Genomic DNA, 27,465 nt, shown 5'->3' with positions numbered 1-27,465 from the left:
CTGATTAAATCGATATCATTGGTCCCAGGATGAATAAAAGTATAAAAGATGGCTACTTGTGAAGCTGGAGGCGAAGGTGGGCAGAGCGCGAGTGGCGCGCCACTACTCACCGCCAGGCTGCCGCGCCGCTTCCCGAAGCTGGTGAGACTGCCCCGCGTGCGGCCGTGGGACAGCGGCAGCAGGTCGTGCCACTGGACGCGCCACGTCATCGAGGCGATCTCCGCCTCCAGCCGGTAGCGCCTGCCGACCGTCGCGTCACAACAGTATATGCAAAGCTGACGCATGTCAGCAGTAGAGACAAGCTAAACTATTAATTACAAACATTTAGGTCACATCATCCTAGTTCCAGCCATATTATAGGTTGTACAAAAAACGTTCTAACACTACAAAAGCTGAGCAAGTCAGTTACCTGTCGGTCCACCTCTGGCCCGTATTCAAGCTGTTGTTCGGCTCGGCGCTGACCGATGGGGTTCTTGGATGTCTTCCCGAGGGACAATATCTCGACTAGTTGTAGGGCACTGCCCGCAGTGCTGTGGACATTCTGAACTGAGGAAAGAACCAGCGACCTTCCTGGCCAATGGGGGGTTTGGCAAGCACGAAGACAAGTAGTAGAAACTCTCACCGCGTGCGGGCGGGCATTATCTTGCCGAAACATAAACTCAGGATGGCTTTCCATAAAGGGCAACAAATTAAGCTGTAGAACGACGGAGCACTATGCTGCAAGTGTGCCACGGGTGAGAATCAAAATTATATCCTAGACAATCGCTACAGGTTGTCGGGCGATATAACGGGTGACAGTTAGCCCTACGCTGGTCATGGAGTCTATTTCGAAGCGGGACCAATCACTGAAGACAGTGGCCTCCTGTCGATGAGATTCCAGGCCGAAGACGGAGACGGCCCAGACAGAGATTGGATACCATCCTGAGTGTCACCTGCCATACATCCCGACAACCACAAGCAACGATCTGGGGTATTATTTCTTTTCATAGCAGGAACCCTTTGGTAGTCATCTGCGGCAGCCTTACAGCAACTTGATACGTCGAAGATGCTCTACTCCCCTCTTAGTTGGCTCACATGGCAACATGCTCGCCTTACTTTGTAGGAAGTCAATGCCCTCCCGCTCAATGCAAAAGTTTCTGCTGCTTCCCTTCGTGCTTGCCAAACCCTAACTTGATCAGCAAGGTCACTGGATCTTTTCCCAACTGAGAACGTTTGGAGCATTATGGGCAGGACCCTCGATCGATGTAGACTTTTACTATTTAATACTCCAATTGGACATAATTTGGCACACTATCCCTCAGGACAACATCCAACAACCCCGTCACTGGAAAATTGGAATCTCTTCCCAGTTCAACACCATAGTAACCAAAGACGTTCATCTCGAGTAGTGCGTAACGGCGATTCATCAATAAACACAGTGTAACATCAATCGTGAGCAGTCCATCATTACAGATCACGGCACCACTCCAAACGCAGCCATTAGAATTGTGGTGTTGATGGCAGCCTATGCATGAGTAATACTGCTCTTGTCCAACTGCCATTAGTCTGCACCAAAGTGTGTGGGACGACACAGGATGCTGCAAGGAGTGACATACTAGTCCTCGAATGCCTGGCGCAGATTTGAAGGTGATACGATGTGATAGGAGTACCATCCTCACTTCGGATGGTCATCACATGTACTTGACTGGAACCTTCTCGATGGGTATTCCCATCCTCAGGTTCGCGTGCTGTACAACATCGGACCACTGTGACATCAGAATTCCCAACAAGTCTGGATATTGTACAATTCGACCAGCTGGCCAAACGGAGACCCATAGGTCCATTTCCAACTCTCCCATATACTGATAGCATTAGCTCACAGAAGTACACGCCATCTCCGGTTTCTTCACACCAATCACTCACCACCTGATGCTGTTCGCTCACTAAGTATATCCTTTCAGACGTGGTAAAAGCACTAAACATGAACAACAACAATGACGTCTGGTGGCCATTCTACACTCAAGAACCAAAGAAACTGGTACATCTGCCTAATATCGAACACACGGAAGTGCTGCTACACGCCGTGACATTAACTTTACAAAAATTGACACCATCAATACTGCAGCGCTGTCCTTGATGCCGTAAGAAGATGAGGGTGTGGAGATCTCATCTGAAAAGCATGTTGTAAGGCATCCCAGATATGCTCAATACTGTTCATGTCTGGGGACTTCGGTGGCCAACAGAAGTGTTTAAATACAGAAGAGTGTTCCTGGAGCCATGCTAACGTACATGTCATGTGCCAGAGTGACAGAGTGCAACCCTTCCGCAGACTGTCGCAGATTTCAATGCTAGGCCATAAACAAGAGTCAGCGTGCGAACCATTCAATGACATATCATCAGTATAGGCTGTCGGAGCTAAAGACCCACTCGTGTACCCTTGATGAATCCAAGACGCAAAAGATGACGCCTCGCCTGGCCAATGAACAACGACATTCGACTGTTGATGGCTAGAAACATGTTGCCCGGTCGTACGAGTCTCGTTTCAAACTGTATCGAGCGGAAGAATCCATGGACTCTGCATGTCAGCAGTGCACTGTTCAAGCTTGTGGAGGCTCTGTAATGGTGTGGGGCGTGAGCAGTTGGAGTGATATGGGACCCCTGATACGTCTAGATACAACGCTAACAGGTGATACGTACGTAATCATCCTGCCTGATCGCCTGCATCCATTCATGTCCATTGCGCATTTCGGCGGACTTGGGCAATTCCAGCAGGGCAATGCGACGTCCCACACTTCCAGATTTGCTACAGAGTGGCTCCAGGAACACTCTTCGCAGTTTAAACACTTCCGCTGGCCACCAAATTCCCCAGACACGAACACTATTGAGGATATCTGGGATGCCTCGCAACGTGCTCTTCATAAGGGGTCTCCTCCCCCTCGTACTCTTACGGATTTATAGACAGTCCTGAAGGATTAATGGTGTCAGTTCCCTGCAGCAGTACTTCAGACATTACTCGAGATCATGCCACGTCGTCCTGGGGCCCTTCTGCAGGCTTGCGAGTCCTCCACGATATTGGGTGGTGCACCAGTTTCTTTGGTTCTCCAGTGTCCAGCGTCAGTGGTCCACACGTGAGGGAGGCAATCAGTCTTTGAAGTTACCCAAAGCCTCTGTTGATCCATTGTGGATAAGGAACAGCGGCCGATCAGATACTTGCCAAGAAAACAGCAGTATTTTTTGTAAACCAAAGTTTTTATTTCATTAATGTTTCTCGGCGTTTTGGAATTTAAAAACACGATTAAGTTTATCGTGTGCCTTTTTTCAAAGCTCCAAATTGTAATTTCACTAATTTTGCTGGATGTGGGGTAATCATTCTATTGATTGTACTTAGTTTAAGACAAGGCAACTTAATTGATAATGTTTATTAATTTATAGTTTTGGGTCATAAGAATTCTTGAATGTGTTCACCTTGTTTAATTTGTACAAACCTGTTGATGCCTCAATAGTAGTGAGTTGCTTTTTGAATGTTATGGTGTGGCCAGTTACTCTTGCAGAGTGTATGTCAAGTGCTAGTGATTGCGGCCGGCTTTTGGCTACACGTATCATACATCCTGTTGTTAAAGTACTTCGTGTCTCTTTGGCGGAATGTGGTAATGTGTCGTAAGGCTTTCGGCAACTATTAGTGTTTCTTATTTGATTGATGCAGTGCTGGCCTGATTAAATGAAAATTTTATTTCGCTGAGGGAATGATTCTTCTTTTTTTTTTCTTAGCGTGGCAATTTCCGCTCCCACCTCCTCGCTCCCTACCGTTCAGAGAATTCGCGGCGTAAAGCATCAGAGTCCGCTCCGCAGAGTTTCATGAAGCAATGGCAGGTGATGCTGTTGAAGACTATCCGTTCGTCCGATGGGGCTTTGTCCTTAATGCTGTTAAAGAAGTGTACGCCAAGTGGCGGTTTCAACCTCTACATTCCATCATCAACATCATACAACAAAAACGTAATAACGCCCTGCACACGCAACAATCATACTCACCTACACGCCACAAATAGACATAAATAAAACTCTTATCACGTTCGGTTCCATTGGAATGATTGTGCCTGTCGAAAATTAATGTAATCCAGAACAGAAAGGAGGTCAACATCGGTCCGGTTGCCATCTATTTTTATTGCATAGCAGGTCTCGATTTCAGCTGAGAGTTGCAATATCCCTTCCCCAAGATAATTGCAATGATGTATTATTCATCAGTCTACTGACTGGTTTCATGCGGCCCGCCACGAATTCCTTTCCTGTGCCAACCTCTCATCTCAGAGTAGCACTTGCAACCTACGTCCTCAATTATTTGCTTGACGTATTACAATCTCTGTCTTCCTCTACAGTTTTTGCCCTCTACAGCTCCCTCTAGTACCATGGAAGTTATTCCATCATGTCTTAGCAGATGTCCTATCATCCTGTCCCTTCTCCTTATCACTGTTTTCCACATATTCCTTTCCTCTCCGATTCTGCGTAGAACCTCCTCATTCCTTACCTTATCAGTCCACCTAATTTTCAACATTCGTCTATAGCACCACATCTCAAATGCTTCGATTCTCTTCTGTTCCGGTTTTCCCACAGTCCATGTTTCACTACCATGCAATGCTGTACTCCAGACGTACATCCTCAGAAATTTATTCCTCAAATTAAGCCCGGTATTTGATATTAGTAGACTTTTATTGGCCAGAATGCCTTTTTTGCCATAGCGAGTCAGCTTTTGATGTCCTCCTTGCTCCGTCCGTCATTGGTTATTTTACTGCCTAGATAGCAGAATTCCTTAACTTCACTGACTTCGTGACCATCAATCCTGATGTTAAGTTTCTCGCTGTTCTCATTTCTACTACTTCTCATTACCTTCGTCTTTCTCCGATTTACTCTCAAACCATACTGTGTACTCCTTAGACTGTTCATTCCGTTCAGCAGATCATTTAATTCTTCTTCACTTTCACTCAGGATAGCAATGTCATCAGCGAATCGTATCATTGATATCCTTTCACCTTGTATTTTAATTCCACTCCTGACCCTTTCTTTTATTTCCATCATTGCTTCCTCGATGTACAGATTGAAGAGTAGGGGCGAAAGGCTACAGCCTTGTCTTACACCCTTCTTAATAGGAGCACTTCGTTCTTGATCGTCTACTCTTATTATTCCCTCTTGGTTCTTGTACATATTGTACATGACCCGTCTCTCCCTATAGCTTACTCCTACTTTTATCAGAATCTTGAACAGCTTGCACCATTTTATATTGGAGAACACTTTTTCCAGGTCGACAAATCCTATGAACGTGTCTTGATTTTTCTTTACCCTTGCTTCCATTATTAGCCGTACATCAGAATTGCCTCTCTCGTGCCTTTACTTTTTCTAAAGCCAAACTGATCGTCACCTAGCGCATTCTCAATTTTCTTTTCCATTCTTCTGTATATTATTCTTGTAAGCAGCTTCGATGAAGCTATGTTCTACACACAAACGGGAATAGTGGTTTTGTTGCCACGTCCCCTAATGATTTTAGAAATTCTGATGGAATGTTATCTATCCCTTCTGCCTTATTTGACCGTAAGTCCTCCAAGGCTCTTTTAAATTCCGATTCTAATACTGGATCCCCTATCTCTTCTAAATCGAATCCTGTTTCTTCTTCTATCACATCAGACAAATCTTCACGCTCACAGAGGCTTTCAGTGTATTCTTCCCACCTATCTGCTCTCTCCTCTGCATTTAACATTGGAATTCTCATAGCACTCTTAATGTTACCACCGTTGCTTTTAATGTCACCAAAGGTAGTTTTGACTTTCCTGTACGCTGAGTCTGTCCTTCCGACAATCATATCTTTTTCGATGTCTTTACATTTTTCCTGTAGCCATTTCGTCTTAGCTTCCCTGCACTTCCTATTTATTTCATTCCTCAGCGACTTGTATTTCTGTATTCCTGATTTTCCCGGAACACGTTTGTACTTCCTCCTTTCATCAATCAACTGAATTATTTCTTCTGTTACCCATGGTTTCTTCGCAGCTACCTTCTTTCTACCTATGTTTTCCTTCCCAAATTCAGTGATGGCCGTTTTTAGAGACGTCCATTCCTCTTCAACTGTGTTGCCTACTGCGCTATTCCTTATTGCTGTATCTATAGCGTTAGAGAACTTCAAACGTATCTCGTCATTCCTTAGAACTTCCGTTACCCATTTCTTAGCGTATTGATTCTTCCTGACTGTCTTGAAGTTCAGCCTACTCTTCATCACTACCATATTGTGATCTGAGTCTATCTCTGCTCCAGTATCTGATTTCGGAATCTCTGTCTGACCATGATGTAATATAATTGAAATCTTCCCGTATCTCCCGGCCTTTTCCAAGTACACGTCCTCCTCTTGTGATTGTTGAACAGGGTATTCGCTATTACTAGCTGAAACTTGTTACAGAACTCAATTAGCCTTTCTACTCTTTCATTCCTTGTCCCAAGCCCATATTCTCCTGTAGCCTTTTCTTCTATCCTTCCCCTACAACTGTATTCCAGTCGCCCATGACTATTAGATTTTCGTCCCCCTTTAAATACTGCATTACCCTTTCAATATCCTCATACACTTTCTCTATCTGTTCATCTACAGGTTGCGACGTCGGCATGTATACCTGAAGTTAATTGCAGGAACGTTTCCTAACAAAAATCTCGAAAATTCTCTGAATGTAATAAAAATAATAATTATTACTACTTCTGTATGTCTAGCAATAGATATTCGCTGGAGGAAGAATTCTTCTTCTGAATCCAGGCGCTGTCGATCCCGGAACTGCACAACAACGGCGATCGACGATTTAGAATTGATGGTACTGCACAGTCTACAAGAAAACCAGAGGGGAATGAAAATCACAGCAGATCATTAATCGCTGTAGCGAGACTAAATCCACGTCCGGGCTATTGAACGTTACTTTTGTGAAAACACGGCAATGTCGCTCGTCGCTGGTTTTGACACGTGTTGTTATTAATTCGATGTAGGCTCTTGAAATTATTTTCGCCTCAGGATGTAAATGTTGCTGGTAAGACTTAAACATACAAAATGTCCAATGCGAAGTGTAGGGGTATTAAAAGAACGAGTTACCTTTTCCTGTTTTGCTGTGTTTGACGATGGTTATATTCGCCGTTCTTTCGAATTACAGTGCTGTTTAATCCTTTCACCTTTTCTATATAGATACGAAACATTAAAGTCACAATTCTCTTTGCTATGGTGGACTATCCCTTCACTTCCATAGAAGAATGTGCATCTCTCTCTACTCTCGTAGAAAGACAACACAAAACAAACGAAACTAGAAATTATATCCAAGTCGGCTAACAACGCCAGAGATACAATGTACAACAGTCTCTTTTTAGCATCGGTGGTGTCACGATATCTTTCAGTGTCAATATTACCTCCGTAGATTTTAATGTATTACTAAATACACAGCTGTATTAGCTAGTCCCCAGTGTTATCTATGTCAGACGACGTAGATAACATTCTGGGGAAGGTGAAAGAAAGACTGCACTTTGTTGGCAGAACACTTAGAAGATGCGCAAACCAACTAAAGAGACAGTCTACATTACACTAGTCCGTCCTCTCCTGAATATTGCTGCGCGGTGTCAGACCCTTAGCAGGTAGGATTTCCCGTGTACATCGAAGAAGTGCAAAGAAGGGTGGCTCGTTTCGTGTTATCGCGCAATAGTGGCGAGTGCGTCACTGACATGGTACCCGAGTTGGGGTGGCAGTCACTGAAACAAAAGCGGTTTTATTTGCGGCGAGATCTATTTACGAAATTTCAATCACCAGCTTCTTCTTCCGAATGCGAAAATATTTTGTTGACGCCCACCTACGTAGGGAGAAATGATCATCATAATAAAATAAGAGAGATGAGAGCTAGAACGGAAAGATTTAGGTATTCCTTTTACCCACGTCGCATTCGAGAGTCGAATGGTAGAGAAGTAGTATAAAAATTGTTCGATGAACCCTGTGCCAGGCACTTAAGTGTGAAATGCAGAGTAACCATGTAGATGTAGATGTAGGTGGCCAGGTTTTTAAACTTCGAGCACATCAGGACCACATGGCACACGTTATCCTCAGTCGTCTTTCTCAGCTGTCGATGAAGACAATCATTTATCATTTAGGGGCGTGTTATGGTTTATTATAGTAGCGGCACATTTCTGTCTTTCGTCTGCGACTTGTACTAGGTACTCCTGCATAGGACCAGCAGGTAATAACTATGTAAATTGAAGGGGATCGTTGCTGTCAGTTGCAGTGGAATATTACAGGAAAATCAGCGGCGACGAGCGAATACGTGTACCGGACCGGGATTCAAATACGGGATGTCCTGCTTACTAGGCAGGTGCTATAACTAATGCGCCATCTGGTACACAGCGTTATCGCAGCTGCACGGACTATCTCGGCACGCTAAACGGCCGATCCACTTTCCCGCCGAGCGCCACCTACTATCCGCAGTCGCTGCCCATTTTAATCACTGTTCGCTACTCTGAGATTCCAGCAGGAAGTAGGAGGTATTTGTGGATCCGCACTGATTGTTCCGGCGTAATCACAAGCGCCGGAACGAAGACGAAGAACGCAAGAGAAGAGAAGGCGGTGAGACGGCGTCGGCCAATGGTGTGCCGGCCAGGACCGCGCCACGACAGGAGCGGCCTCTACAAGAAGAGAATACAAGCGCCGCTCCTGCCAGCCCCGGCCTCTCAGTATCAGGACAGTACACGGACAGGCCTAGCAGAGAACGCTGCGACAGCTGTTATGAGTGATCCACAAACTGTGTGTCAAACTTGCATGAACAGTGTATATAGTGAAGAACATTACTGTTTGCATGTCACCCGTCGCTTGCGACATTTGTTGTAAATACAAGTTCTGTCTGTGATGCAGCGTCCAGGGTAACCGCAGCCATGGTCTCCGAGCTGATAGTCCATGCTGCTGTAAACGTCGTCGAACTGTTGGTGCATATGGTTGTTGTCTTGCAAACGTCCCCATCTGTTGACTCAGGGTTCGAGACGTGGCTGCTCGATCCGTTACAGTCATGTGGATAAGATGCCTGTCATCTCGACTGCTAGTGATACGAGGCCGTTGGGATCCAGCTCGACGTTCAGCATTACCCTGCTGAACCCACCGATTCCATATTCTGCTAACAGTCATTGGATCTCGAACAACGCGAGCAGCAATGTCGCGATACGATAAACCGCTATTGCGATAGGCTACAATCCGACATTTATCAAAGTCGGAAACGTGATGGTACGCATTTCTCCTCCTTACACGAGGCATTAGATTAGATTAGATGGGTAGATCATATAACTAATGAGGAGGTATTGAATAGAATGGGGAGAAGAGGAGCTTGTGGCACAACGTGACTAGAAAAAGGGATCGGTTGGTAGGTCATGTTCTGACATCGAGGGATCACCAATTTAGTATTGGAGGGCAGCGTAAAAATCGTAGAGGGAGACCAAGAGATGAATACACAAAGCAGATTCAGAAGGATGTAGGCTGCAGTAGATACTGGGAGATGAAGAAGCTTACACAGGATAGAGTAGCACGGAGAGCTGCATCAAACCAGTGTCAGGACTGAAGACCACAACAACAACAACTCGAGACATCACAACAACGTTTCACCAGGCAACCCCGGTCACCTGCTGTTTGTGTATTAGAAATCGGTTGGAAACTTTCCTCATGTCAGCACGTTGTAGGTGTCGCCACTGGCGCCAACCTTGTGTGAATGCTCTGAAAAGGTAATCATTTGCATATCACAGCATCTTCTTCCTGTCGGTTGCATTTCGCGTCTGTAGCACGTCATCTTCGTGGAGTAGCAATTTTAATGGCCAGTAGTGTAGCTCCAATGTGAGTGGTTCGACGGTTACGTGTGATCCATGACTGGGCACACATATCTGATTTGTTAATGGCACTACTTGAAAGATCAATGGCTTATAGTCTATCTGTCAGGTGTTCCTTATTAGCTGTTGTGTGCAGACCTCGTAGCTTGCGTTTGAAATCTATCTCAGTGGTTGACACGGGTAGTACTTATTGTCGAGGAAATAAGTTCAGTATGTCATACGAGATGACGACTCGAATGTTTCGCGTGATTTTCTGCCCCGAATCTATAGTGAGTGGATTAAGAACTGCACGCACCACCGTGCGTTTGATTATTACTTTGTTCTGTTGTTCAACGACCCTTGTTTCACAGAGTATTAAATTTGTCTGGAGACGGTTTCTTAATTGCTACGATTATGTTGTTCGTTGCTGGACGAGCGTGGGAGTCCTCAATTTTGTGATCGCCCTATGTTACTTGTATTTGTTTCCAGTGTTTTCATTGCGATTTTCGTATTACTTGCATACTGATCAGCGTGTGGCTTCGACTTCTGTTGTGAATTTTGAGAGGTTTTAAGAATCGATGTCCGTGTGGGTGATTGCATGACCATGTTCTGTATTGGTCCGTGTTCCTTTCTTTACTAAAGTGTCCATTTTTTGCTAAATTCTACCCATATAATACGTAAGGAATAACGGATGTGTGCTCATTCTCGCCGCGGTTCAGTCCCTCAGTGGCGGTGTTATGTCTCATGTGCAAGGTCCTACACCAAGAACTGTACTTACTCTGTAGTGGTTAATTAGCCTAGGTGTTGTTTATCACGATGACAGCAGCTGTAATCCGGGTTTTACTGTTAGTCAGGCCAGTGACTGTTTTGCTGTAAAGGTATTAGGTCCCAATTAAACTGAAGAGCTAGTCTAAGTTACAGCTATTGGCAATTACCGGAGTCACAGCTCATCATAAGGACCTACTCGCATAGCTATAAGCGACGCCTTGCTCGCTACCGTTAGCTAATTGTAACCGCTTTAGTTTACGTAGCTTGGAAGAGTGGCCGCAACTTTTGCTATCCATCTCTGGTAACATCTGGTACTAACTGGCTACACGTAAATGGCGCGTTCATAGTGAATGCTCCTTTCTTTCTCACTGTGCTTGTTTTCATGATGAAGGTTTATTGAGGTCAGAATCTTAATAATGTTTCTCTGATTTTACGGGAAAGCTCAGTGGACTGCTTTTTTGTCTGATTTTAAATGTCGTCTGACAGTGGTGTCGTCGCTTTGAAAGAGACCAGTTGCTTATTCCAAACTGTGTTGTAGAGTAAGAATGTTCCGCTTTCCGTGTGTCTTGCTCTCTCGACAGTCGATGTGGAGCTTACCGCCACTTCCACAGACACTGCGCTGTACCGTCACTTAAGAATCCTCATTTCCGGCACATTGCTCACTCAAGGGACGTCGTCCGTTCCAAATTGACGCCACATCCCAGTAACCGCCTATGCAACTTGTGGAAAGGTGAAAACTGTTCAAACGTGTGTGAATTCCTAAGGGACCAAAGTGCTAAGGTCATCGGTCCCTAGACTTACACACCACTTAAACTAACTTACGCTAAGAACAACACACACATCTACGCCCGAGGGAGGTCTCCAACACCCCGTGGCCGAGCGGTTCCATGGGCTTCAATCCGGAACCGCGCTGCTGCTACGGTCGCAGCTTGGAATCCTGCCTCGGGCTTGGATGTGTGTGATGTCCTTAGGTTAGTTAGCTTTAAGTAGTTCTAAGTCTAGGGTACTGATGTCCTCAGATGTTAAGTCCCATTGTGCTTAGAGTCATTTTCCACTTCTTTTTCCCCAGCATGAGAGGCAGCGCAGTCCGTGACATGGTGCCCCTAACCGCTCGGCCACTCTGCGTGACAAAGGGGCAAATAAATAAAAAATTGAAGAATAGCTAGTTACTAACCTCAGTGGGAAACACTCAGTGCTCCACTATCCCGCCTACGCCCCTGCATTTTTTTTAAATTTTTGTTTTACATCAACAACTATATGAAAATACAAAAATAACCCACCACCTCAATAATTAGTGGGTCTATGTATTATACTACTACAAAATACAGAAGGTTCTACAATTCATTATTTTAACTGGCTTGATTGTAAACAAGGTTAATCTATTAGGCTATCCTACTTTTCTAGGTTATCCTGCAGCGATTACAGGTGTGCCAGTTGGTATTACAAACCTACTATATCAAGGCCTGCCGACTGAGCTAATCCCATGTGAGCGTGCTCCTGGCACTGGGATGGCAAAGTCTGTGTTGTCGCTGCAGTCCCTACTTGTTTGTGTCATAAATCTACTACTGCTGCTAATTGAATTAGTCCTATGCCTGAAGTAGAGTGCAGTTCTCGTAGCCTGGTGGATGATGCACTCAGTGGCCTGGTCCAGTACTGCGACAGATTCCAGTCATGGAGACTGGCCCACCCCGCACCTGGCGGTGTGGCGAGCACATCTCAGTCTAATCCGGGTTCAGTGTCATCTGTCTTGGGTTCTTAAAAAGTCTCGCAAGATCTTCTGTGATACCTCCTTTGCCAGTGTGGTAAGGATACTGAAGGTATCGGCACGTCGTATTAGGGCATAAGTGTCGTGATCAGGTAATTGTGCTCGTAGGTCATGCGCCACATCATCATATAAATGATGTGCTCAGGTGTTCCGTCTTGAGCGCCACAGTCGCACACTGGTGTAGCTCGTTTCCCAAACCGACATAGATATGTCGGGTATGGCCCATGTCCCGTGAGAAAGTGCAACAATCCCCTACTTGGATCGAAGTGGGTCATCCCAAGTAGCTCTTTCATATTCGGTAGCAGATGAAAGACCCTTCTGCCAGTTTCTTCATTCTCCCAAGATGTTTGCCATAACTCCTCCCCCCTTCTCTTTATGGCAGGTTAATCTCCTACCTGAACCCCCAAAATGTCCCTTGTCTTGTCTATCTTTCCTTTAGTGATCGAGTACGACGCGGCGTCTTCTCTTATCTTTATGTCTAGTGGACATAATCCCATCAGCACCAGTAGAGCTCCCAGGAGTCGCTTTAGAGGCCCCTACAGACCGCATTATCATGTTTCTTTGCACCTTTCTCACGGCCATGGCCGGCATCACCCTCGTGAGCCTGTGAGCCCAGACCCCACACGCATTACCTATTACTGATGACAGGATGCTGTAATGGTATAATTTGATGAGAGCGGGTGGCAGGTGAAACCTTTTGTGACCAATGTTGATGAGTTTGTTCAGGGTTTCTATGGCACGTAGCGTAATGGTTTCGATATGAGATGTATAGCTACATTTTTCGTCAGTGATTACTGCGAGATATCGCGCTTCGCGATGCCAAAGAACTGGTGTTCCATCTATTCTTACCGTGGGATTCCTGACCAGACTGCCTTTCAGGAGAAGGTATGTTGATTTTTTTGGTGCGATTTTCATTTTGGCTTGTTGACACCACTCAATATATTTATTGCTCTTTCTACTTTTGGCTCAAGTTCTTTACAGCTACCGCCGCCGACCAACAGAAGGAGGTCGTCAGCGTAAGCTATCACGTCTAGCAATCACTTACCATATGTGTTCGATCGGCCTCAGATCTGGAGAGTTTGGGGGCCAACACATCAGTTGGAACTCGCCGCTGTGTTTGTCGAATCACTCCGTTGCGCTCCTGGCCTTGTGACCTCGCACATTGTCTTGCTGAAGAATGCCACTGCCGTCGGGAAACATTATAGTTATGAACGAGTATTCGTGGTCTGGAACAAGTCTACGATAGTCGTCGACCATCATGGTGCCTTGCACGAGGTCTACTTGACCCATGGATGCCCACGTCAATGAGCCCCACAGAAAAATGGCGCCGCCGCCCTCATCCCCTAGTACAGGATCCTAGGAGCTGTTCCTCTGGAAGAAGACGGACTCGCGCCCTGCCATTGGCATGATGAAGTAGATTTCGGGATTAATCAGACAGTGCCGATGGTCAAGTGCCTATTTCGGTCGTAGTTGCCGATGACCTGGCGTTAACACTGGCACAGGCATGGGTCGTCGGCTGCGGAGGCGATCGTTTGGAGGGTTCGGTACACTGAGTATTCAGAAACACTTGCACTCTGCCAATCATTAAAGTCTGATGTTAGTTCCTCCACAATTCGCTGCCTGTCCCGTTTTACCAATCTGCCCACCCTATGACGTGCGACATCTGTAAAGAGGAGTGGCTGCGCAACCCCACGACGTCAGCACCTGATTCGCTTTGGTATTGGTATCGGTACTGAAGACACTCACTACAGCACTCCTCGAACACCAGACAAATGGTGCTGTTTCCGAAATGTACGTGCCGAGCCTCTGGCGCATCACAATCTGACTCGGTCAAACTCAGATAGCTCGCGCCCCTTCCCAAATCTACACACGGACAGCCCGCTCACTGGTACTACATGCACCGTGTGTGTATGTGTCTGACTGGCAGTCATTCCTCGCCAGGTGACGCTGCTATCGCCTGGACGGGTTCATATCGATAGTAGGTCGATGATCATAATGTTCCGACCGATCAGTGTACATCCGCAAACCTGTCAAGGACTGTTCGAGTCCATACCACGCACAATCGCTGCTGTATTGCGTTATAAAGACGGACCAACATACCATCAAGCTGATGGTCCTCATGTTTTGGCTCTTCGTTGTATGTACATTGATAAGTAAACTAACAGTTTGCTGATAGCAGGCATCTTTGTACGGAAGTAACAAAAAATGAACTGATGATGAATACAAGACCGTTATTTTTAACAAGTGGGCAACACGTATTTTAAATGTTTAATCATAAACTATGCTCCAGTCTAAATAAATGATTTCTGTACACTTATAGGTACGTTAGCAATAATTAATTCATGTGAAATTTAATTGGCGGCCATTTGAATTTGATTACAGTCATTGCAAAAAGAATTGCGTAATTTGAAAGGGGCTATTGTTTTCCTTACGCACTGTTTTCCACGTGAGTAACATAGTTTTGGCATAGTCTATTTGATGTAAAGACTAGAAAATTTAGCTTATTAAGTTTTACCTTACTTTAAGCTAAAGGAATAGACATAGAAACTTAATACTATAAACCATCTTAATTAGTGCGATTATACCAAAATAGTCAGATTTCATCCGACGTAAAAATTTCAGAAGTTATATTTATGGATGCAACACAAAAAGTTGTAGGATCTTCGGCTCCTAGTCAGACTGCTCCGTCATTTTCCTCCCAAGAAAGACGGGATGTGGTACCTGCACCTACACTGTGACCAGTCTGCAACCACAAGCACACCGTTGTCGCACATGTAGCCTAGCATCAGGCGACGTCAGCTGTCTGCACAGACGACTGCAAGCCAGCTACGATGGCACCGGTTCTAAGTAGCGAACCAGCACAAAACAACAACAACAACAACAACAACAACGCGACTTGTTATCGCAATGCGAGCGCTACTCTCAGTGTCTGGCGGCATTGTGATTGACAACATGACGTGCAGGCAGCATGGGACTCTTGTCCTACACAAGTCGCGTGCCCGGAAACAGTTCGCGCTCTATACCTCCACCTCGACAGCACCTACGTTAGCGCGTGGCCCCTGAGAAGCCAGTCATCACTGAGAGTTGTTCCAGACATTTCCGACACCCGCTCCTCCGTCCCTCGAGTGGACTGTGATCTCGACCAGCGCCGACACTGGACACGGTGTATAGTAGTGGACGCTGGCCTGCAGACCTCGGCCTCGTGCTGCAACTCACTGTGCCACAGGTTCATCACGAACCTTCCTACACAGTAACTTGATTGACTTATCTCTTCCTGTGACTCTAAGGAGCTGCAGTCATGGACTGTGCGGCTGGTCCCGGCAGAGTCCTCCCTCGGGCATGGGTGTGTGTTTGTCCTTGGGATAATTTAGGTTAAGTAGTGTGTAAGCTTAGGGACTGATGACCTTGTCAGTTAAGTCCCATATGATTTCACGCACATTTGAACATTTTTTTCTTCCTGTGACCCTTATCAGACATGTTCAGTAACAGGTAGTGTTATTTCTTCCTGTAATTGTTCTTCAATAAATAAGAATCATTTTCAGTCCACTGTGAAAGCAGCAAGCCATTTGGCATGTCCATTTTCATTAATATGAGAATCACACTCTATTTAGAGGATAATGATGGGACGAAATATAATAGTATTGCATACAAGATACTTTATGTTCTGACTTGTAACTAACTTCATACCTTAACAACATTTAACATGCTAAAGGTCATTTTTGTTTACTTTATGAGCGTGTTTGGGAATAGGGCACACATCGGTTCTGGAACACATCAGGCGGTTTTCGACGTAAAAATCAGGCTAAGCTGCCAGCGTGTAAGTAGGCTGTTTAGGTTTTTATATTGGTAACGCCACGTAGCGCTCTGTATGAAAATCACCGGATGTGCTGTGTGCAGTATGTGTCTGGTTGCCATTGTTGTAATATTCGCTATTGTAGTGTTGGGCAGTTGGCTGTTAACAGCGCGTCGCGTTGCGCAGTTGGAGGCGAAGTTTTGAGAGCGAGTGATCTGGACGTGTGTCCGTCAGAGACAGTATATATATATATATATATATATATATATATATATATATATATATATATATAGGGTGATTCAAAAAGAATACCACAACTTTAAAAATGTGTATTTAATGAAAGAAACATAATATAACCTTCTGTTATCATCATTACAAAGAGTATTTAAAAAGGTTTTTTTTTCACTCAAAAACAAGTTCATAGATGTTCAATATGGCCCCCTCCAGACACTCGAGCAATATCAACCCGATACTCCAACTCGTTTCACACTCTCTGTAGCATATCATCCGTAACAATTTGGATAGCTGCTGTTATTTCTCGTTTCAAATCATCAATGGTGGGTGGGAGAGGTGGCCGAAACACCATATCCTTAACATACCACCATAAGAAAAAATCGCAGGGGGTAAGATCAGGGCTACATTTTCATCACTCGTTCTCGGCCGTCCTGAACTTCTCCCTTTGCACAAACACCCATTCTCTGTAAACTGTTTATACCAACGTTTAATACACCACCTATCAGGAGGTTTAACACCATACTTCGTTCGAAATGCACGCTGAACAACTGTCGTCGATTCACTTCTGCCGTACTCAATAACACAAAAAGCTTTCTGTTGAGCGGTCGCCATCTTAGCATCAACTGACGCTGACGCCTAGTCAACAGCGCCTCAAGCGAACAAATGTACAGCTAAATGAAACTTTATAGCTCCCTTAATTCGCCGACAGATAGTGCTTAGCTTTGCCTTTTGTCGTTGCAGAGTTTTAAATTCCTAATGTTGTGGTATTCTTTTTGAATCACCCTGTATATTATGACTGCTGAACACTATTAAGGTAAATACATGGTTTATTCTGTATCAAAATCTTTCATTTGCTAACTATGCCTATCAGTAGCTAGTCCCTTCAGTAGTTAGTATCTTTTATTTAGCTGGCATTAGTGGCGCTCGCTGTATTGCAGTAGTTCGAGTGACGAAGATTATTGTGAGTCAAGTGATTCATGAAAGGTATAGGTTATTGTTAGTGAGGGCCATTCTTTTGTAGGGATTTTTGAAAGTCAGATTGCGTTGCGCTAAAAATATTGTGTGTCAGTTTAGTGTTGATCAGAATAAGTAAAAAGCGAAATATCTCAGTACGTTCAGTTCTGCTCAGCTGTTTGAAAATCAAGTAACGTAAGGGGTTTACCAGCACAGTAATTCAATAATTTTTCTAAGGGGACGTTTCAAGCGGGGCCTCTATCATTCATACAGAGTTAGTTTCCAAGAAAGTGGTATCTGACCGAGCAGTGGCAAGAAAAGGGAATTTTTCTGCTGGCGAGTGGTATTCCTCTGTGTTCTGAAGAGTGCCTTCCTCAGATAACAGTATTACGCCTACTTAAAAGAAACACGTCATGCCGAAATATAAGGGGCTAGCCTCGGGCACCTTCTGAGGACCTCTGATGTAAGGCAGTTACTGGACATGAATGCTGCTGTTCGTGAAAACTCTTATGACGTCAGGAAAACTAGGCATAAGCAGTAGTTTCTTGATAAAAAGGGATAGATCGAAACGTCAGTGGAGTTTTAACGAGACGTATTTTTCTTTGCAGGATATATGCGGCTGAGTGTTCTTATTCAACGGTTGGTAGTCATGTCTTGTTTGGCAGGAACGAAGGAGCAATATGTGCAACAGAAGCCAAAATGTCAGGGGTGTGAGTTCGTCCAGAAATGGAGATAACAGTGGATCCCTGTGAGTAGTGGTTTCCACATGAGCAGCCGACAGGGTCCCGAGTTCGCATCGCTGTATTCCATAGACAAAAGCATGTCGGCAGAATTCCACTTGTCTCATGGTAATTATTTATGGTAAGCATTAGTGGCAGCACCACCATGGCAGTACAGTCCTTGGTGCATATTTGGTCAGATCATTGCATTTATCTATCTTAAGTCCAGGTTTGGTTTGCTTTGAAATGGTTACCCTTACCCAGAAAATTAATTACGAGCCAGACACATCCTTAAGACTCATGGTCAAATTACTGCGCACAATCAGTCTGTCAGACCAACAGTCACTGTATTCATTTACTTACAAGCTCGCAAGCCATTTTTAGAACGTCAGTTCCGTCTAAATGACATGTTTTCCTTGACGTCCAAGTAACTCTGAAAACCAGCAGGTTCAAATGGTTCAAATGGCTCTGAGGACTATGGACTTAACATCTCAGGTCATTACTGCCCTAGAACGTAGAACTACTTAAACCTAACTAACCTAAGGACATCACACACATCCATGCCCGAGGCATGATTCGAACCTGCGACCGTAGTAGCTGCGCGGTTCCGGACTGAAGCGGCCACAACACAGCAGGTTCACTTCGTGTAATTGATGTAGGGCAGATACGTAACATCTGCTGAAGTTCTTTCGCAGTCAGGTGCGTTTTGCGTTAGTGTTTAAATGAATAACTTAGTGTGTTAATTTAAAACATGCCTCTGATAACATTTTCACTTACTATCATTTTTAACATCATTACAAAGGAGTAATCCCTCAGAATTAAGGTATATTGTCAATTTAATGAAACCAAACAACGCTGATCTGATACAGGCTGATAAGTAAGCAATATGGGATGAATTAACTGAAAAAGCACAGCGTTCACATGCGGTGACGAATGTAAACCACAAATATTCTCCTGTGCAACCAAATCACTCAACCAGAATAAAATTCCTAAATTTAAATAAGTTCATTCAAGAGTACATAATAGTCAGTTCTACAAGGTGATACCTGTATGAGCACTTACTGTCCTAATATTTTATAAATCGTAAACTGTTACACTGAAAAATCACAAAGTCGGAATAAGAGAATATCTAAATAACACTATTTATGAACTACAATTTAAACACACAAGATTCTCTGCCTGCTGAAAACCTTACCAACGCCATTACTCAACCAGAGCCTTAACATCAAAAACACTGAATGATTTTAGAGGGCGGGCCTTGTACCGCATAACTGCCGATCGTGTCCATGACGGCCTGTGTGAGACAGTGGCGTGGCGACCCAATCTTAAATTATTTTGATATGGCGACGAGTTCAGGTCTTGAAACTTCAGCCATAAATGCCAGTAGCACCATAGTGACTTTTCATTTGTAAGCAGAAGACAAAAACATGTTTAGAGCTCACTGAAATGGCGGTCTCATGTGCACGTTTATAATCTTACTGAGGTATCACCGCCAGACACCACACTTGCTTGGTGGTAGCCTTTAAATCGGCCGCGGTCTGTCAGTATACGTCGGACCCGCGTTTCGCCACTATCAGTGATTGCAGACCGAGCGCTGCCACACGGCAGGTCTAGTCTAGGGAGACTCCCTAGCACCCGGCTAAGTTGTACAGCCGACTTTACTAGCGATGGTTCACTATCTACATACGTTCTCATTTGACGACAGTTTAGCATAGTCTTCAGCTACGTCATTTGCTACGACCTAGCAAGGCGCCATATTCGGTTACTATAATTACTATCTTTAAGAATGTATTCTGAACAGATAATATTGTAAATCATGTACCATCAAGAGCGACGTTCATCATTAATGGATTAAAGTTAAGTATCAGACTAATTACGTCCGCTTTCTGAATTCTCATTCCTTGTCATGTTCCAGACCTCTCGTCAGTATAGTTCTTCCCTCCTCACGCCAGCCTGCGTGAGCTAAAAGGCGTGCATTTCGGCCTCCACTCGTAACACGGTGTTTGCTCTTCTGCTAATACAAAACTGACCACAGTCAAACTTGAACAGTAGCACCTCTCACTGCTGTGAAAGTCTTTCATGTCTGACAGTTCGAACGACATATAATATATAATATAAATAATATATATAATATAATATAATAAAATATATAATATATAATATAAAATACACTACCCTAGCGGCGAGAAAGCCAACCGTAGGATCATTGTTAATTTTGAGTCCTATTCCTGTTTAATTAAAGAAATAGTTAATACATTTTTGCGTTCCTTGCATCAGTAAACTATCAAGAGACACGGATGATCGCGAAATAAATGTAATCTCAGTGATTCAGTGACATAAGAAACAATTTATTCATGAATAAATACTTTTAAATATAAGTATAATTCCAGCTTAGTTTGTATAAGCAGTTAAATATAAACAGAGTAGTTCACGCTTGAAAAGGGTATATTTTTGCCGCAGTCTTTTGTTATTATGATACCTAATTTTCTTCAGGCGTAACAGTTTTGTACGGTGTGTAACTATGCGCAATTCTCACACGCCATTTGACTTCCTAATACACAATTATTCTTTGTAAATGTAACTACTTTTGTTTCAAAAGCGAAAGTGTAAGCGCTGTAGCGTTTATGAGACAGACGTATCAACATTTGAGGAATTTGTGCATTCTGTGTCGAAAAACAGTGATATTGCTTTGACGTTTTGTTATTATGTCTGCTGGTTCCCCCTTCAGCAACGGCTGTGGTGGCTTGTTTAGTACGTTAAATAATGTATTACAGCATTCCATACACGTTTCACACTTTCCATGGTCACTGATTTAACTGAAAACATCTATTTACAAGCCATTTATTTATTCTTAACGGAAAACAACATTGTTCATTAAATATGTGTAGGTCCCAAGAGAATCGTATTATTCCCAGCTGTACTGTAATGTACCCTTTCATACCTTGCAGGACCCCTAGAAAACTAAAGACATACAAATTTGGTGTCGTATCTTAAGTAGCGCCGATTTTTATATCAATACAAAGACTGCCTGTGCGAAAACAAACATGTGACACAAATAAATATAAAATACACTACTCACACTCATCCGATATCCTATACAGAAATGTAGCTTTGTATTTGCTGTTGCAGTGTCTAAAAATAATCAGAAGTATCGAGACTATAAGTGTAACACGGTGGTTGTACCCACAACTTAGATGGAATCTTTAGTAAGACGGATGCCTAACGCTATTTATTCTCGATATACACTCCTGGAAATGGAAAAAAGAACACATTGACACCGGTGTGTCAGACCCACCATATTTGCTCCGGACACTGCGAGAGGGCTGTACAAGCAATGATCACACGCACGGCACAGCGGACACACCAGGAACCCCGGTGTTGGCCGTCGAATGGCGCTAGCTGCGCAGCATTTGTGCACCGCCGACGTCAGTGTCAGCCAGTTTGCCGTGGCATACGGAGCTCCGTCGCAGTCTTTAACACTGGTAGCATGCCGCGACAGCGTGGACGTGAACCGTATGTGCAGTTGACGGACTTTGTGCGAGGGCGTATAGTGGGCATGCGGGAGGCCGGGTGGACGTACCGCCGAATTGCTCAACACGTGGGGCGTGAGGTCTCCACAGTACATCGATGTTGTCGCCAGTGGTCGGCGGAAGGTGCACGTACGGATGCACGCCAAGACCGTAGGATCCTACGCAGTGCCGTAGGGGACCGCACCGCCACTTCCCACCAAATTAGGGACACTGTTGCTCCTGAGGTATCGGCGACGACCATTCGCAACCGTCTCCATGAAGCTGGGCTACGGTCCCGCACAACGTTAGGCCGTCTTCCGCTCACGCCCCAACATCGTGCAGCCCGCCTCCAGTGGTGTCGTGAGAGTAGTGAATGGAGGGACGAATGGAGACGTGTCGTCTTCAGCGATGAGAGTCGCTTCTGCCTTGGTGCCAATGATGTTCGTATGCGTGTTTGGCGCCGTGCAGGTGAGCGCCACAATCAGGACTGCATACGACCGAGGCACACAGGGCCAACACCCGGCATCATGCTGTGGGGAGCGATTTCCTACACTGGCCGTACACCTCTGGTGATCGTCGAGGGGACACTGAATAGTGCACGGTACATCCAAACCGTCATCGAACCCATCGTTCTACCATTCCTAGACCGGCAAGGGAACTTGCTGTTCCAACAGGACAATGCTCGTCCGCATGTATCCCGTGCCACCCAACGTGCTCTAGAAGGTGTAAGTCAACTACCCTGGCCAGCAGGATCTCCGGATCTGTCCCCCATTGAGCATGTTTGGGACTGGATGAAGCGTCGTCTCACGCGGTCTGCACGTCAAGCACGAACGCTGATCCAACTGAGGCGCCAGGTGGAAATGGCATGGCAAGCCGTTCCACAGGACTACATCCAGCATTTCTACGATCGTCTCCATGGGAGAATAGCAGCCTGCATTGCTGCGAAAGGTGGATATACACTGTACTAGTGCCGACATTGTGCATGCTCTGTTGCCTGTGTCTATGTGCCTGTGGTTCTGTCAGTGTGATCATGTGATGTATCTGACCCCAGGAATGTGTCAATAAAGTTTCCCCTTCCTGGGACAATGAATTCACGGTGTACTTATTTCAATTTCCAGGAGTGTATATTTCAGCACGAATCGTGAAAGTGTCATTATTGAAGTTAGCCTTGTCAGACGAGAAAAGCTAACTGTGATCATCTCATAATGATCAATTATTTCGCGAGAATCAGCGAGCAGCGTCTGTAGGCACAGCAGTGGGTGGATGGATGTACGGCGCAGGCTGCAATATTATTTCTGTTGATAAAAATAGTGACAGCACTCCCGTCAGGAAGGGCATAGTCAGTTTTAAGAGTGAAACAAGTAATTGTGTAGTTGAAGATGACTCAGATGGAAGAAAGCCCTCGATCAGTAACAGGGATATCGAAAGCTATGACAAAAGACAAAGCTTTAGATATGACAGAACAGACAGCTCCACATGCGGCTCCTAATAGCAAGACCAATGATGGTATTTGTAAATATATGACGGAAAATAAAATGGATGTAGATTAAGAACTGTTGCCGGCAGATTCAAATCCAGCAACATCACGAGAAAAACTTCCTGGCAGTTTACATGCTCGGCTGTAAACGATCCTGAGGCACAGTCGACGAGAAAGAGTTATTGCGTGTAAATCATGCTACCTGTTGTTCTCTATTCATATTAGTTGATGGTTCCACAATAAACCGAAAAATAGCAGCTCTTCTCTTTCTCTAATTTCAGATTCTCACTGACGGCCACATTGTCAAGACATGTGTGTGTACTTAAAGGTGAGTGCCAAAAACCTGACTGCCAGTAGGGGTAACGTGTATAGTTCTGATGCAGGAAGACGTTTTCCAGTGACAATTTGTACAAATACGAGGACGATATGGATAAGGATGACTCAGATAAAGGTCCTGAGTGTGTTCCTGAATGGAAATGTTCTTCAAAATTTGTTGCCCATTAGGTTAATGTGAATAATTATGTGAGCAAGTAAACGATCTTATGCTGTACCCCTTTCCATAATTTACGTGACTTAAGTGACACTGTGTTGGTGCGAGTATTAAGTGTCATCCTTGTTAGTCTTTACGTGCTATAGTTAAGCGACAATTAAATTACTTTTATATTGTTCTTAAGGGGCGGTTTACTATCTTTGGTTCCAAAAAAGTGTTTAGAATCCACCCCTGACACGGCTTATCCGATTACGGAACGTAAATGTTTGTTATTCGCGGTTGAACAAAACAATGCACCTGCCTGAAATCGCACATTTTCAAGCACCTGTTTTTTTTTTTTGGGGGGGGGGGGGGCAACCTATTGTACCGGTGCTTGGGAGGAAACACACAAAATCCAAATGAAACTCTGAACATCTACATCTACATCCATACTCCGCAAGCCACCTGACAGTGTGTGGCGGAGGGTACCCTGAGTACGTTTATCGGTTCTCCCTTCTATTCCAGTCTCGTATTGTACGTGGAAAGAAGGATTGTCGGTATGCTTCTGTGTGGGCTCTAATCTCTCTGATTTTATCCTCATGGTCTCTTCGCGATATATACGTAGGAGGGAGCAATATACTGCTTGATTCTTCGGTGAAGGTATGTTCTCGAAACTTTAACAAAAGCCCGTACCGAGCTACTGAGCGTCTCTCCTGCAGTGTCTTCCACTGGAGTTTATCTATCATCTCCGTAACGCTTTCGCGATTACTAAATGATCCTGTAACGAAGCGCGCTGCTCTCCGTTGGATCTTCTCTATCTCTTCTATCAACCCTATCTGGTGCGGATCCCACACTGCTGAGCAGTATTCAAGCAGTGGGCGCACAAGCGTAGTGTAACCTACTTCCTTTGTTGTCGGATTGCATTTCCTTAGGATTCTTCCAATGAATCTCAGTCTGGCATCTGCTTCACCGACGATCAACTTTATATGTTCATTCCATGTTAAAGGCGTGTGTTTGGAAGGTACCCCCAAGCGTTTGAATTCTGGTGCGAAGACTGTGGAGATTGCGACTTTCCTGGCAGTGAGCAGCTTCAACGAAGGGTATTCAGCAATTCTGAAGACCATGACAACTATGGACGTCACCCCGGGACTCTATTCGACGCAGTTCGCCAAGCATTTGGACGACCACCGGATTAAAGCGGCCAAAAACTGCTTGTCACCGGCCTTACAAGCGGCTCTGGAGCCTATGAGGAAGAGAAAGGACTATTTTATGGCCCCCAATAGCAGATTGAACGTATATTGCATAATATTGCATTTATATGTAGTCAAAACTTCAAACGCCTTTTTGTCGAAATGACTTTTTTTATCGTGCTGTATGGTAACTTCAAATCTACTGAACGGGTTGGCATGATTCTTTGTTTCCGACGAAGGTAACTAAATTGTCTCCGAGTTGTACCACTTTTATTCCGATCCATCAAATATAAATATTTATACTTGGCTGACGAAGTCGAAAAATCGATGAGAAAAACGCCGTTTTTCTTCAAATGGCCGCCATTTTTTTCCTATGGTCCAAAGAACTTAAGCGAGGTACAACTCCTAAAGAATCTTATATAGTTCGCTAACGTCAACACATTTTTTATTTCAGACGAGCCAGCTGTTCAAAAGTAGTTCAAATGGCTCTACGCACTATGGGACTTAACATCTGAGGCCATCATATATCTACATCTACATGACTACTCTGCAATTCACATTTAAGTGCTTGGCAGAGGGTTCATCGAACCACAATCATACTAATTCTCTACTATTCCACTCCCGAACAGCGAGCGGGAAAAACGAACACCTAAACCTTTCTGTTCGAGCTCTGATTTCTCTTATGTTATTTTGATGATCATTCCTACCTATGTAGGTTGGGCTCAACAAAATATTTTCGCATTCGGAAGAGAAAGTTGGTGACTGAAATTTCGTAAAATGGTCTCGCCGCGACGAAAAACGTCTATGCTGTAATGACTTCCATCCCAACTCGTGTATCATATCTGCCACACTCTCTCCCCTATAACGTGATAATACAAAACGAGCTACCCTTTTTTGCACCCTTTCGATGTCCTCCGTCAATCCCACCTGGTAAGGATCCCACACCGCGCAGCAATATTCTAACAGAGGACGAACGAGTGTAGTGTAAGCTGTCTCTTTAGTGGACTTGTTGCATCTTCTAAGTGTCCTGCCAATGAAACGCAACCTTTGGCTCGCCTTCCCGACAATATTATCTATGTTGTCCTTCCAACTGAAGTTGTTCGTAATTTTAACACCCAGGTAATTAGTTGAATTGACAGCCTTGAGAATTGTACTATTTATCGAGTAATCGAATTCCAACGGATTTCTTTTGGAACTCATGTGGATCATCTCACACTTTTCGTTATTTAGCGTCAACTGCCACCTGACACACCATACAGCAATCTTTTCTAAATCGCTTTGCAGCTGATACTGGTCTTCGGATGACCTTACTAGACGGTAAATTACAGCATCATCTGCGAACAGTCTAAGAGAACTGCTCAGATTGTCACCCAGGTCATTTATATAGATCAGGAACAGTAGAGGTCCCAGGACGCTTCCCTGGGGAACACCTGATATCACTTCAGTTTTACTCGATGATTTGCCGTCTATTACTACGAACTGCGACCTTCCTGACAGGAAATCACGAATCCAGTCGCACAACTGAGACGATACCCCATAGCTCCGCAGCTTGATTAGAAGTCGCTTGTGAGGAACGGTGTCAAAAGCTTTCCGGAAATCTAGAAATACGGAATCAACTTGAGATCCCCTGTCGATAGCGGCCATTACTTCGTGCGAATATAGAGCTAGCTGCGTTGCACAAGAGCGATGTTTTCTGAAGCCATGCTGATTACGTGTCAATAGATCGTTCCCTTCGAGGTGATTCATAATGTTTGAATACAGTATATGCTCCAAAACCCTACTGCAAACTGACGTCAATGATATAGGTCTGTAGTTAAATGGATTACTCCTACTACCCTTCTTGAACACTGGTGCGACCTGCGCAATTTTCCATTCTGTAGGTACAGATCTATCGGTGAGCGAGCGGTTGTATATGAGTGCTAAGTAGGGAGCTATAGTATCAGCGTAATCTGAAAGGAACCTAATCGGTATACAATCTGGACCTGAAGACTTACCCGTATCAAGCGATTTGAGTTGCTTCGCAACCCCTAAGGTATCTACTTCTAAGAAACTCATGCTAGCAGATGTTCGTGTTTCAAATTCTGGAATATTCCATTCGTCTTCCCTGGTGAAGGAATTTCGGAAAACTGCGTTCAATAACTCCGCTTTAGCGGCACAGTCGTCGATAACAGTACCATCGGCACTGCGCAGCGAAGGTATTGACTGCGTCTTGCCGCTTGTGTACTTTACATACGACCAGAATTTCTTCGGATTTTCTACCAAATTTCGACACAATGTTTCGTTGTGGAACCTATTAAAGGCATCTCGCATCGAAGTACGTGCCAAATTTCGCGCGTCTGTAAATTTTAGCCCATCTTCGGGATTTCGCGTTCTTCTGAACTTCGCATGCTTTTTCCGTTGCCTCTGCAACAGCGTTCGGACCTTTTTTGTGTACCACGGGGGATCCGTTCCATCTCTTACCAATTTATGAGGTATGAATCTCTCAATTGCTGTTGCTACTATATCTTTGAATTTGAGCCACATCTCGTCTACATTCGCATAGTCAGTTCGGAAGGAATGGAAATTGTCTTTTAGGAAGGCTTCTAGTAGCACTTTATCCTCTTTTTTTAAATAAAATTATTTTGCGTTTATTTCTGATGGATTTGGAAGAAATGGTATTGAGCCTAGCTACAATGAACTTGTGATCACTAATCCCTGTATCAGTCTTGATGCTATCTATCAGCTCTGGATTGTTTGTGGCCAAGAGGTCATGTGTGTTTTCGCAACCATTTACA

General features: G+C 44.4%; 1 protein-coding gene across 1 annotated transcript in view; it reads right to left on the bottom strand.

Moving 5' to 3' along the window:
* Positions 1-27,465, bottom strand: part of LOC126267585 (atrial natriuretic peptide receptor 1-like) — a 323,447-nt gene that overhangs the window by 175,297 nt on the left and 120,685 nt on the right. Inside the window, exon 5 of the mRNA XM_049972878.1 lies at positions 111-240. Within this exon, the coding sequence (XP_049828835.1) occupies positions 111-240 (130 nt within the window). The remainder of the gene's footprint in view (positions 1-110; positions 241-27,465) is intronic.

The sequence above is a fragment of the Schistocerca gregaria genome, chromosome 4 (genome assembly GCF_023897955.1).
Source record: "Schistocerca gregaria isolate iqSchGreg1 chromosome 4, iqSchGreg1.2, whole genome shotgun sequence".
Classification (NCBI taxonomy): Eukaryota; Metazoa; Arthropoda; class Insecta; order Orthoptera; family Acrididae; genus Schistocerca; species Schistocerca gregaria.
The sequence above is the reverse complement of the archived record's forward strand: the minus strand, read 5'-3'. Positions and strand labels throughout refer to the sequence as shown.